Here is a 12704-nt window from a genome sequence, read left to right as displayed (position 1 = left end):
CGTGCTGAGCCAGCTCACCGCCAAGCGAGCGCATCAAATGCCGCTCGCTACAACAATGGCACCCTCCCGCAGTACATGCCACGCATCTTCACCACCAACAGCCAGCTGACAGAGGAGGACCACATCCTTCCCCGAAGGCGCAACGCCAAGCAGCAGCAGTTGATCGCCGCTACCGCAAGATTGGTCCGCTGACAGAGCCGCTGCAGCGACTGGGACGCACGCTCAAAACCGGGCGGGCTCATAGTGAAGAAGACGGTGAAGGGAGTGCTTGGGCGCGTGTCCAAAGGTGCCAAGCGGCCTGCAGCGCCCTCCTCCCAGGCTGCAGCCCCCCCCCCTACGCAAGCGGCAGGTGATTGTAGACAGTGATGAGGACTAGCGGGCGTAAAGGACAAGCGGTTGCGGGTACGTCTCCGGGTCGGTTTTGAATGTGTTGCTTGGGCTGGGTCGTGACCCCGCCGCCTGGAGGCTGTCAGGTGGACATGGTAGCATACCTCAATGCCCAGGAGAGGCTTGCAGAGAGCTCAATGGGAGCGAAAACGCGAGATCAAGGTGTCCTTTTGTAAAGGACAAGTCCTTTAAAAGTCATCGGCCTATCCGATAGCATGTAAGAGTATCCGGCCCCCACCGGCCACCGCTCTCCTGCGGCGCGCGCACGCTCGCGCGAGGTGCCGAGGTCTCGCCACTTAACGACGCAACAGCCAACACGCAAGCACTATTCTACGAAAGTGGCACTATTTGCTGCGGCTCGGCGGGGCGCCGCCGCACGAGGCGCGCCACCGCGATGCGGCGGCGGAGGAGCTGCCACCACCGCCGGAGCGGTCCCGCATCGCAAGGCACGGCTCCCATGCCTGTTAGAACGAGGCGCAAGCTGACCTCACGATGCTCCCCGGAGCCGGGTAGAGCCACCGCCACCGTGTCAACAACATACTACTAGTGCTCAACCAGGAATTGTCCAATTTGCTGTGGCGACATTTGTGCCTCTTTGATGCGCTTGATTGACAATATACTGGCGTTTGAACCGTGGAGTGCGTGCACATGCAGATGCCCTTCTCCAAGTGCAGCGGCGGCCCGCTTGCCTGGCTCAAGTGCAATACTGTGCCCACCCCCAACGCCAGTGAGCACCCCCTCCACTGCCCCAAGAGCCGGCCATACACAAAAGGTGCTAGGTGGGCAGATGGAGAGTTGAGCGAGGGCGATGCGCGACATCGCCCCCACCGTCGTGTCCTTGTCATGGATTCTGACCCTTGGGCCGTGCATCTTCCTCGGGCCGGTCAGCCCGCTTTGGAGTGCGGGGAGGAGCACTTCAAGGATGTCGTGGCACTGCTTGCCGTGCTTGCAGTCCATGGCTCGGGTCTCGAGTTTGCTGCTGCACTTCTCAACGAGCGGTGTTGTGACAATGCCCACCGAACGCGGGGCAAGTGGGCGCAGGTAGCGAAGAAGCACACTCAATGGCACAAACCCAGAATTGAGCGGGCCCCGTGACGCATCCATTTCCATAATGTCCCCACAGCGAAAGTGGATGACGGCATCATCGAGGTCATACGTGTACTTCTGCGTCTTTGAGCCGTTGCTTGCCAACACCCCCTTGTTGCGTGCAACCGAATAGCGCTCGGCTGCGGCTCGGATCTCGCGACCCCAAACGGCGGCAAATAACGGCCAACCGTAAGTGCAAGCATGCGTGATGATCGTGCGACATTTGCAGGTTCCTTCTATTTCCCGCATGATCGTGCCGGGGTCACGAGGGACCTCGGGCGGCCAGTTCGGAGAAGCACTTTGAGGCAACCAACCGGTGATGTATTTGGGCGTGTCCCGGATGATAGGGCCACACGTCGGCTGCATCTGGAATCCGATGCCATGCAGCAAGGCCAAGGCTCGAAGGGTGAAGTATAGTGGCAAATGATTGCCGACAGAATCGGACGTGCAAAACCACGATGGCGCGTCGATGATGAGGACCGGTGCGGGAGAGGAGTTCTTAGCGGCGGCAGCAGCGGCAGCGGCTTCGCACGCGGCCGATTGAGGCTCGTGGAACTGTTCAGCACACGAATGGTGTATGTGAGATCACACGGAGTGTCTGAGTCTACTTGAGCTGAGTTGAAGGGCGCACCGAATCTCTTGGGATCTTCACCACCACATCACGTCCCTGAAAGCGCCACTCGGGAAATTGCCCCTTTGCTGCGGCGTGGGCGCCCGCGAGGGCGAGCAGGAAGAACATGATGCAGCAGCGGACGCGTCTCGCGGCCTCCTCCATGGTAGCGGCTGTACCTGCGAGCGGGAGTAGGCAGGCGGTAAGGCGAGGCCGCGAGCGGCTGGGTTGATGTCGTCGACGGTTTCTGCCTGCGCACTCGTGTGGTGCGTGTAAGTTCAAGCCTGCATGTGAGTAAGTGCGGCTGGGCGGAGCGACGCACCGGCAGGGCAGACGTCGACAGAGCGACGAGCAGAGCAACCCGGCGAGATTTTTCAGAGGAATTCTACGAATAAAAGCGCCTCTCACAGCCACCTCCGCCGCCTCCTCCCTTGCCGCCTCCTCCTCCCTCGCCGCCTCCTCCTCCCTCGCCGCTGCCTCTTCCATCTTTGCCCCCTCCTTAACCACCTCCCCCTCCCCCTCCGTTCTCGCCCCTTCCGCCGCCGCTGCCTCCCTTGCAGCCTCCCTTGCCTCCACCTCCCTCGCCGCCACCTCCCTCGCCGCCAACCCCCTTGCCACCTCCCTTCCTACCCCCTCCCTCGCCACCCCCTCCTCCCCCTCCCTCGCCACCCCCTCCCTCGCCGCCTCCTCCCTCGCCATCCCCCCCCGCACCTCCCCCTCCCTCGCCACCTCCTCCCTCGCCGTCTCCCCCCTGCCTGCAATAGCCGGCAGCGAAGAAAGAAGCGGCACTGGGGGACTCCGGCCTGCTCGCTCGTGAAGTCGTCGCGAGCGCTGTCGGTGTCGCAGTCGCCCGACTCGGAGTCGCCAGGCTGGCTGAAGATTCTCCGGTTATACTAACCTGTGAAGCGTGAACAGCGTCACGAACATGAAAAAAAAACGTGAACCAGCAACCGATCGGGAAAGAGGTCACGATGTATTTGCTGCTTGCACCGCTCGTCTCTGCCTATCCCCACACTCTCGCGGGCTGTGGCCCGCGAAATATGTACGTCGACCTTGGTGCCTCTTGGTGCAACACGCTCCAACTGCATACGCAACTCGAGGAAGCTGCGGCGCGGAGCGGACCGTGGATGGTGTTCGCCTTCGAGGCAGCGCCGCTCATCGCGCCGTATCTCGAGAGCTGCGCGGTAGAACTTGCTGCCGGCCGCCCGATCCCTCCGGCGCCAGTGCCGCCCACCGGCTCGTTGGCACTAGATCATCGCAGAATCGTCACTAGACCCGCAGCGGCCACAGAGTGATTTCATGCCGCGTACTCGCCATGCGGCAGTCACTCGAGCAGTCACGGATGCGTGGTTGCACTCGAGCCCTTCGCCTTCACCTCACAGGTTCCACGGCGGACTTCCTCGAGTATGTGCGCTCCCACGATAAGTTGCGAGTCTGCAGCAAGGAGGGCGTGCGCGCCCCGCGCCGCAGGCCCGCCGGAGGCTCCCCGGCCGACACACCCCGGCCGTATTCGCTCGTCCACTCCTCGCCCTTCTCGCGCCCCTCTCGCGCCCCTCTTGCGCCCCCCTCTTCCCCGCCGGCCCCGAGAGACTTGGCACGCACCTTCCGCCCCCGCCCCGCCTCGCCCCCTCCCCAAGGTGGCGCCACATCAAGGAGTGCGTCTTTGCGCTGCCTGAGATGGTGAGAAATATGACCTCACTCTCGGCAGATCCTGTGCTTGGCAGCCGCGAAACGGTGGACGCCCGGCTTGCGGCGGCAAGGCTCGTTAGATGTCGAACACACTGGAGATTAGGAGCACTGATGAATCTCTCACTGTTCTCCCCAGCATATATTCCACACTACTAGGCGGGGCAGTGCCCGGAGCGGCACTCCATTACAGTGATAAACGCCGCCGCCAGCGATGAAAACGGGACGGCCAGAATGGGTGGTGGCATCGAACAGCTGATGGTCGGAGGCTCAAAGCCACTTTTTGCTGGCCGTGCCCCAGCTGGCCTGTACATGCACAACGAGTCCATTGGCGGCGAGGCGCACCGGTCGCGCTGGAACGTCCGCTCGGTCGACATTGTACGGTGGATTGAGCACAACGTGCGGCCGGAGGAGCCCTTCCATGCTCAACTGCGGACATGGAGTGTGAGGAGAACGCTCACAGGCTTATATGTTAGTTGCATGGGGTTAGGACTTCTTTGTGCTCAAGATGGACGTCGAGGGCTTTGAGCACAAACTGGTCCCTTCCATGCTGGAGGCGCGCCTGCACTGATGAGTAGCTCACGGGACTTATGCCTCATGTCTCAGGAAAATAATTTGGCCTGGCCACCCTGCACCGGCCTGCCAGAATGGAGTCGTGTGCGAGAGGTAAGGGCCTCCGCGATCATCCTCACCACACCCCATCTCAGGCCAATCTCACCGGCCTCATCGACGTGTTCGTGTGGGAGTGCCACTACGGGTTCCCTGGCTCGAAGTGCCACTCGCTGTTCGCGCGCGCGGCGTCGGTGCCGGGCTTCCTTCCCGCGGCAGACCAGAGAATCCATGCAGAAGACTCGCTAGTGGCAGCGTCTGACTCAACCCTCGCTACGACTAGGCGGTCTACACCGAGAGCTTGAGCAGGGGGCACTACGAAAAGAAGCTGTCGCAACAGGGGCAACGATTGTCTGGGGGAGCGCGGCGCGGCTAGGGTGTGTACCTAGGTGCGGGCCCCCGCGCTCTAGTCGATGGTGCTGGCGGCGACGGGCTTTGCGCCCGACGCGAGGCCGCGCTCGCTTGCACATGCCGCGCGGCGAGGCGGAAACAAGGTTGCGTGTGCGGCGTCGGCCGATTTGGGGGGGGTGGGGGAGGGGGGGGGGTCTTTGAACGATTCAACGAAACTTGGCCAGCTATGCGACAACTGCTATATATTCGAAAGAAGAATTTGTAGAAGAAGAAACGCTCTACCATCCTTGGCGACTAATCGTTTGCGAAAAATAAACCACGCGTCCTCATCCTTGTCACGCGCGGCTATTTCTTGTTTCAGTCAGAGCACAGAGCTTAGCAGCTTGGCGTCCTTCTTGTTTCTTTTACAGAGAGCAGGCGCACATCGCTTCCAGGGAGGGGGGCGCACTTCTCTCCACACCACATGCTAGGGGGGGGGTCCGACTCCCCCCAGCACCTTCACCACATGCTAGGGGGGGGGTCCCGACCCCCCCAGCACCTTCACCACATGCTAGGGGGGGGGGTCGTGGCCGAGGACCCCCCCAGAGACTCGTGGTCAGACCCTCCGGGCCCTTGATTTTGCACCTCATTTCGCAGCCTTTTTCGAAGAAAATCATCCTGTGGAGCTACATGAGCCTTGAGACTGGCCAGATTCTCCAAGATATTGGACTTTCAGCCCACGACTTCACAACTTTGGGGGCAAAATCGGCTCTTTGGCGCCTATTCCTAGCCCACGAACAGCTGGGGGGTGCCCACCACATGCTAGGGGGGGGGTCCGACCCCCCCCAGAGGCTTCACCACATGCTAGGGGGGGGGTCCCGACCCCCTCAGAGGCTTCACCACATGCTAGGGGGGGGGTGGGGCGTGGAGAGAAGTGCGCCCCCCTCCCTGGAAGCGATGTGTGCCTGCTCAGATCCCTTTCCGACGAAGTTGGTCTCAGCAAAAAACAGGTAGGAGGTAGCAATTCCTTGTCACGTTTGTGGCCGGGTCGTACCGCCCTACGCCTCCTTTTCCGCCTCGCGTGGCTGTACCGCTGCCCGGTCGGTCGCAAAGGGCGCTTCTCGCACTTCCCGGCCGACAACATGAAGCCGATCCAGCAGCGGGTGCAGCGGTGCGCGTGGCTGGTGCAGGGCGAGTGGACGGTGCCGAGCGCGAGCCACGCCGACTACGAGCGAGAGACGGGGCTCACCATCGGCGACGGGCCCGTGGAGGACGCGTGAGGGTGAGGGCATAGTCGCCCGCCCTGGCTGTATTGAGGGCGCGGAGCGCGGGGAAGGGCGATTGTTTCAGAGCCGCTTGGCCGTCCTGGAGAGGGGCTTGTTTCTAGATCCCCGTTTCACCGACGAACTTGGTTCAGAAAAAAGCATAGTCGATCCATAGTTGCGGTGAGATGCTGAGTGAGAAAATAAAGCCCGCTCGCTGTAGCTTCCACCTGCCTGGTGCGATGGGCTCCCTCCCCCGGGGACATGTCAGTGTGTCAGGTGGAAACTACAGTAAAAAAAAACAGTAAACAAGGAAGAGATTGCGGGCGCCTTATGAAACAAGAAAATAAACCAGCGTGACAAGGCTATTCGTGAGCGCGAGGCGCCTTCAAGACGCCCACTCGACGAGGCGCGGTCCCTGCCTCTCAGCGTCCACCACCACCATGGGAGCCGCGTGCTCCTCACCCAGCGACGAGGAGGTGCACACCAGCAACGTGCCGCAGCGCACAGCGCCGCTCGACACGGGCAGCCGAGGCAGCCGAGCGTCCGACGGGGCGGCATCCAAGCCACGAGCCAACGGCCGCCATTCGATTGCCTACGCTCCGGCTGAGATCACGTCGCCACGCGGCTCGTGTGAGCCCGCCTCCGCCAAGGGTCCTCTCGACGCCAGCCTTGGAAATGCCACGCGCCACGGCGTCAGCCCGGGGCCGAGCGGCTCCTCTTACGCCAAGATCAACCAAGACCGGGGCGTGGCTTACTGGCCGTTCAACTCGTCGCACAACGAGGCCCTCTTCTGCGTCTTCGACGGGCACGGGTGCAACGGCGAGAAGGTGAGCGAGTTTTGTATGAAGGCCATCCCCGCCGCGCTCCAGGAGCACGGCGACGAGCTCCGATCGCACCCAGAGGAGGTGCTCACAAAGGCGGTCTGCTCGGTCGACAAGGCGGTCCTCAAGAAGAACGGCGGGCAGTTTGCGCGCTCGTGCGGCACGACGAGCACCATCGTCTACATCAATGGATCGACGCTCTGGGCGGCCTGCAGCGGCGACTCGCGCGCCGTCCTGGGCTCGAGCAAGGGCGGCAAGATCCGCGCCCGGGACCTGACAAACGATCACAAGCCCGACGGCGAGGGCGAGCTGGAGCGAATCCTCAACGCGGGCGGCGAGGTGAGTCGCGGCGAGTACGGGCGGCCGGCGCGCGTGTGGGCGGCGGGCAAGATCGGGCTGGCCATGAGCCGCTCCGTCGGAGACGGCGAGTGCAAGAAGTACGGTGTGATCCCCAACCCCGAGGTGCAGCGCTTCGAGCTGGCGGCCGCACCGGACGCCAAGCCGGAGGGGGACGGCGATCGCTTCGTAATCGTGGCGAGCGACGGCGTGTGGGAGTTCATCGAATCGCAAGAGGCGTGCGAGGCCGCACCTCGGCCGCACCTCGGCTTTACCTCGGCCGCACCTCGGCCGCACCTCGGCCGCACCTCGTGTACCTCGGCTATACCTCGCAGCCCCGCTTAGGCGTGCGAGATCGTCGCCTCCGAGCCCGGCTCGATGAGCCGCGGCTGCGCCAAGCTCGTGCAAGAGGCGGCGCTGCGCTGGAAGCGCGAGGAGGGAAACTACCGGGACGACATCACCGCGATCGTCGCGCGGCTGCCCTTCGTCTCGAGCGGCGAGGCGCCGACGCTCGAGCTCGGCCTCTCGGGTGGCTCCTTCGAGGGCGATGCCCTCTACATCAACATGGGAGAGCAAGGCCGCCGTCCCCACCGCCTCCGTCCCCGCCCACGCCCAGCCCGCTGCCGCCGTCGCCGCCGCCGCCGAACCCTCCCCCGCCGAGCCCGCCTCCTCCGTCACAGGCATCTCCGAGATGGGCGCTGGCGACTCCTCCCCCGCGCCGGGTGGCAAGCCGCCCCCCAAGTCCGGCGGGCGCGGCTCCACGGCGGCCTCGCAAGAGAAGGCCGGCGACGACTTCCAGAACCGCCGTCTGTCCGTCGCCGCTCGGGACGACGACGAGTGGTCGGACGAATCGGACCGCGACGGCGAGTGAACTGAGAGCAAAGAGGCGGGCCCCGCTGCCCCGAATACCGTCCCCTCCTATTGAGTCCGCTCCCTCGTGTGTCGGCTCCACCTGTCGAAGTGTCAATATCTTCACCGCGCACACGTCTCAGTCCTGCCGTGAGTCCCGGGGTTCCGGCGGTCTTCGCTGATGTATGCGTGTTTGGTTCCCTTTTTACAATCTCGTGCATGGATAACGATTACTTTTTCAACGTGTCTCACAAAGGAAAGTGTGGCACATTAAATACGACATAGAACAAGTGCGAAACCTAGTGGGAAACTCGAGGAGTAGCAACATTACTCCCTCCGGGCTGACTGCTGTGGAGAGAGGTCGGTCTCCCCGCCCTCCTTGGACCTTGGTGCCGCCCCCCCTGTTATCAAGGGGGTGGGGGGGGGGGGGTCGCTCGCGCCTCGGCTCGTGCACACGGCGTGCAGGAGCCGGGTGCACACGCCGTGCAGTGCGGCGGGCGTGGGTCCGACTGCGCGCAGGCGCCACGACTTAATAGGCTAGAGCTGTGCGTGCGGAGGACGGAGGGCTCCGCGCGCGCAGGGGCGCGCACTCTCTGCATGAGCTCGATGATCAAGCAGTGCTAGTGGGGCCGGCGGGGTGGGGGGCCGAGAGTGCCACGGAAGTACACAAACTCTCTCCGGAAGTACAGAACAGTAGAGTTGATGTAGAGCTGACTATTCCCCCGCGCCGGGCGGCAAGCAAGCCGCTCCCCAAGTCCGGCTGGCGCGGCTCCACGGCGGCCTCGCACTCTTTCTCTCGTAGGAGGCGTTCATAAATTCTTTTTCATCTTGGTGTACCCGTGACGAAAAACGGACACACACCAAGCGCTAAGCGTGATGACGTGAGTTCGAATTCGGAGGTGCATCTGAGCAAAATTGGGCCCGCTCAAGATGTGAAAAAAAAATTATAAGGGTCAAGGTGCCGATTCGATCCAGAGGCCACTCGATCCTCGAGCGGCGGACGGCTCGGGTTGGCATCGTAGATGATGGACTGGAGATGGTGCCCACTCAACGTCCGATGATATAGCCAAAAAATAATAAAAAATAAAATAACACATTAAAAACCGAGGGAATTCACCACACACACCGACGCCCGAAGTGCCAAGAAGGACGTCACCAGTACGAAACCTCAGAAGGCCAGTGGCGTCGAGAGAACATTCCCTCGAGAGCAAAAAAAGAAAGCACAACCAAACCTCCTTCCCAGGTTACCCCCGCCAAATGCCGCCGTTCTCGGGGCATGCTATCCTGTGTAAGCAGGGCAGGTGGGGGAGGGGGGCACTCCCACGGACGTATGTATCCGTGGTGACTGTCTCTAGCGCCGGAGGCAAGGGCGAAGCTAAGAATATTTAATTTTTTTTTTCATCTTGGTGTACCTGTGTTAGTGCCAGTGCGCGCCAGTCCCGTGCCCAGTGAGTGTCGTGCAAAAAGAAAGAAAGAAAACGGACAGCCCAAGGGAGGGATGGGAGGACGGCACGCCGCCACCACACAGGGATTTTAAGGAGAGGGGTGTGGTGCGCTAGCCGTCGCCCACCCTAATAAATAAATAGAGCAGACAACCCCTAGGACAACCCCTGGTGGGATTAGGGCAGCAACCCGACGGGCAGACCCCGCCCCGCTCGGAGGGCGTGCACCACACAGCACACACATTATCTAGGCACTGCACGGCTCCTCGGGATTTCTGGGGAGTTGGGACGTGTGCGTGTGTGTGTGTGTGTGTCGCCCACCCTTGGGCGTCCGTCCGCCTCTTCCTACCTATCTCTCTTCGCAGTCTCTCGCCGATTCTCGCTGCAACCTTCATGCCACCTCGCGGTCGTCCCACTCTCGTCGTTCTCTCCCTTGTCACTTCCTCCTCTGTCGCGTCGCTCTCCTCTGCCTCGTTCTGCCAGTGTCGTGCGTGGGGTTTGAAACTACCCCGTTGATTCTTTTTCACAGTGCGAGCCAGTCCCGAGAGAGAGATTTTTAGCAATACCAAACAACTCTAACACTCACACGTCATTTGGGGCCTGGAGCCCTGTTCACGCGCGCGCGAGACGTGCAGACAGGGTTGCCAGTCCCGTGCCCAGTGTAAATAAATAAATAAAACGGACACACCAAACAAGGGTGGGAGGAAGAAAGAAAACGGACAAACCAAGGGAGGGATGGGAGGACGGCACGCCGCCATCGCAGAATTTGATGGTAAAATTCTTTTTCATCTCGCCAGGGATGGAGGGCTTTGCTCGGCTTTCGCAAGCGCAGGATGCACGCAGGTGACGCCGACACGGACACTCCGCTGACCCCTGCGGATGCGTCGGCTCTTCTGCTGACAGCCACGCCTTGCGCCCAGCGCTGGCGCCAGCTCCATGCGTCGACCGCCCTCGGGCCGGATCCACTCCTGCCTCTGGGCTGGGAGCAGCGCTCTGTCAACGGTCGTGTCTTCTACATTGACCACAACCACCGCACGACGAGCTGGTCCGATCCGCGCGAGAGCGGCGCTCACGCTGCTGACGACAGCCCTCCCGAGGCTTCCGCCTGGCTCCCGCTCTTTGACAGCGAGTGGGGCGTCGGGCGGGCTGGCGGCGGAGAGGGCAAAGACGGTGGCCGTGCGCCCTGCGAGGAGGACCCGTCGCCCAGCGCGGCTGCCGCCGGCGCGGAGGCGTTGCCAGCGCCTCCGCTCGAGCTGCAGGCTCTCCGCTCCGGTGCTCTGCCTCCGAGCAGCGAGCGGCTCGGCCGGCGGGCGCACCTGCAGCTGGCGGTCGCGAGGGAGGCGCTGCTCGAGGGAAGGTCGCGCAGCCACGCGGAGCGGCGGCGCGGCTACGAGCTCCTCCTGCACCGGCGGTGCCGTCTGCTGCAGGCGCTGCACGCTGCGCGGCGCGAGCGGTGAGAAGTAGACGCGGGAAAGAGCGCAGTTCCGATCCGGCAGAGGCCGCCGGCTCACTAACGAGTGCCTTGGCGCGCTGCGTCCCACGCCCGCGCCGTCCCTCCGACCCGCTCCGCAGGCTGGAGGCGCGGCGGGAAGGGCGGGAGGCTGCCAGCGGGCGGGCGGGCGAGGAGGTACAGTGCGAGTGGGCGCCTCTGTACGACTCGCAGCGAGGCGAGGCGGTGGCGGCGCGGCGGCTTGGCAGCTCGGCGCACAAGCAGGCCTTGCGCGCTCTCGAGGTGCTCTCGTGCCGCTGCGGCCCTCGCCCCCCCCCCCCCCCCCCACACACATTCTCTCTCTCTCCTCCCCTCTCCCTCTCCCCTCCCTCCCTCCGTCCCTCCGTCCCCCCTCCCTCCCTCCCTCCCTCCCTCCCTCTCCCCCGCCCCACCCCATTCTCCTCTCTCGCCCCGGACCCCCGGCTCCCCGCCCAAAGGTGGTCTCGCGCCACTGCGGCCCCGCCCTCACGGAGCTGTACACGACCCAGTGGCTCCTCAAGACGCGCTCGCACCTCGCGCGCTGCGGTTCGGTCCTCGCATCCCTCAGCCCGCTCCAGCTGCTCGCAGCCCCAGAGGCGCACGAGCCCGACGGACCCCTCGCACTCCTCCAAGCCAAGCTGCTGCTCCTCGCCACCGAGCACGCCGCCGCCGCGCAACAGCCGCCCCAGCCGCAGCCGCCCCAGCCACAGCCGCCCCAGCCACCGCCTCAGCAGGCACTGCGGGCCCAGCAGACGGCGCAGCCTCAGCCGCCGCCACCGGTGACTGCTGCTCCGCCGCCGGTACCGACGCCGTCGCCGCCGCCCGCGCCATCGGCGCCGCCGCCGCGCCCGCCGCCGCGGCTCGCTCTGCCGTCGGGCTCTGCGCTGCTCTCTTGGGCTCAGGGGCAGTCGTCGGCTCGCTTCCCTCGCGACCCTCGCGATGCGTCCGGCGCCGACCCTCCTTGGGCTTGCGATGCTCCTCGACCGGCAGCGGCGAACGGCTCCTCTGGCGGCGCTCGCGAGCTGCTGGACGCGCTGCGGGCGCTGCTGCGGCTCGCGCTGCTGCGCGGCTCCCTCTCGGACGCGCTGCGGGCTGTGCAGGCGTGTCTGCTCGTCGCGGGGTGGGGCGAGCTTGCAGCGGGTGCGGGTGCGGGGGCGAGCTTGCAGCGGGCGGCGGCGCAGGGCGAGGCGGTGGGCGCTCGAGACCTGGACACGTCTCGCGGCGTCGAGGCGCCTCGCCCGACCTGCGACGCGCTCGACCTGGTCGACGAGATCGACGCCACGTGCAACACGCTGCTCGGCGCCGGCTGCGTCGCCGCCTCCGCCTCGCCCACCCTCGCGCGCTTCCGCTGCCACCCGGAGCTGGGCACCCGTCCGTGCCGCGCGACCCCGCCCCGGAGGGCCGCGATGCTCGCCTCCGGCGTCGTCGAGGTGGACGTCGCCGCCGCCGCCACGCTCGCCATCCTCGGCGACGCCGCCGTCGCCACGCTGCGCGGCGTTTGGGCCGTGGGTGCAGGCCAGCTGTGAACAGTCTTCACACCTCTTGCTGTGAATAGCGGCGTCGGGCCGTGGGTGCACTCGTTCGAGTCGCTCTCTTCGCAGCCTCCTCCGAGCGAGATGGCGAGCGAGGTCGCCTCCGAGGCCGCGATGGCACTCGCCGAGAAGCTGCCCAGCCGGCGGACGCACCGCGCCGCCGCCGCCCCGGCCGCCGCCGCCACCGACGCCGCGCCGCGCCTCTTCTCTCCTCTGGTCCTCGACGTGTCGCCCCCCACACTGGAGCTGCTGCTGCAGGCGCCCCCCGCCCCCACATTTTTCA

General features: G+C 64.5%; 3 protein-coding genes across 3 annotated transcripts in view; 2 read left to right on the top strand and 1 right to left on the bottom strand.

Moving 5' to 3' along the window:
- Window positions 1-572: 572 nt before the first annotated feature.
- Window positions 573-2435, bottom strand: EMIHUDRAFT_458792 (hypothetical protein). Its single transcript, XM_005771545.1, has 4 exons — window positions 2406-2435; window positions 2105-2334; window positions 1303-2028; window positions 573-1261 (listed from the first exon to the last, which is right to left on the bottom strand). The coding sequence occupies exons 2-4, from the start codon at window positions 2246-2248 to the stop codon at window positions 1229-1231; spliced, it is 903 nt and encodes a 300-aa protein (XP_005771602.1). The 5' UTR covers window positions 2249-2334; window positions 2406-2435; the 3' UTR covers window positions 573-1228.
- A 3978-nt stretch (window positions 2436-6413) lies between these two features.
- EMIHUDRAFT_458791 (hypothetical protein) lies at window positions 6414-8204 on the top strand (the record flags this gene model as incomplete). The annotated part of the gene is made up of 3 exons (XM_005771544.1): window positions 6414-7369; window positions 7625-7659; window positions 7811-8204. The coding sequence occupies 3 exons, from the start codon at window positions 6414-6416 to the stop codon at window positions 7999-8001; spliced, it is 1182 nt and encodes a 393-aa protein (XP_005771601.1). The 3' UTR covers window positions 8002-8204.
- A 2050-nt stretch (window positions 8205-10254) lies between these two features.
- EMIHUDRAFT_470135 (hypothetical protein) overlaps window positions 10255-12704 on the top strand; it is a gene marked incomplete at both ends in the record, with an annotated part of 9409 nt that continues 6959 nt past the window's right edge. The window contains 4 exons of the mRNA XM_005771543.1: window positions 10255-10874; window positions 10994-11153; window positions 11348-12411; window positions 12445-12517. Of these exons, the coding sequence (XP_005771600.1) occupies window positions 10255-10874; window positions 10994-11153; window positions 11348-12411; window positions 12445-12517 (1917 nt within the window). The remainder of the gene's footprint in view (window positions 10875-10993; window positions 11154-11347; window positions 12412-12444; window positions 12518-12704) is intronic.

Source organism: Emiliania huxleyi, assembly GCF_000372725.1.
Source record: "Emiliania huxleyi CCMP1516 unplaced genomic scaffold EMIHUscaffold_380, whole genome shotgun sequence".
Taxonomy (NCBI): domain Eukaryota; phylum Haptophyta; order Isochrysidales; family Noelaerhabdaceae; genus Emiliania; species Emiliania huxleyi.
This window is presented reverse-complemented; position numbering and strand designations above follow the sequence as displayed.

Bases quoted from the DNA above. Each gene is read 5' to 3' on its own strand.
- EMIHUDRAFT_458792 (XM_005771545.1), bottom strand. From the start codon at position 2,248: ATGGAGGAGGCCGCGAGACGCGTCCGCTGCTGCATCATGTTCTTCCTG. The intron at 2,029-2,104 runs GTGCGCCCTTCA...TGTGCTGAACAG, and splicing joins TGAAGATCCCAAGAGATTCG to TTCCACGAGCCTCAATCGGC. The intron at 1,262-1,302 runs GTGCTCCTCCCC...GACCGGCCCGAG, and splicing joins AGTGCCACGACATCCTTGAA to GAAGATGCACGGCCCAAGGG.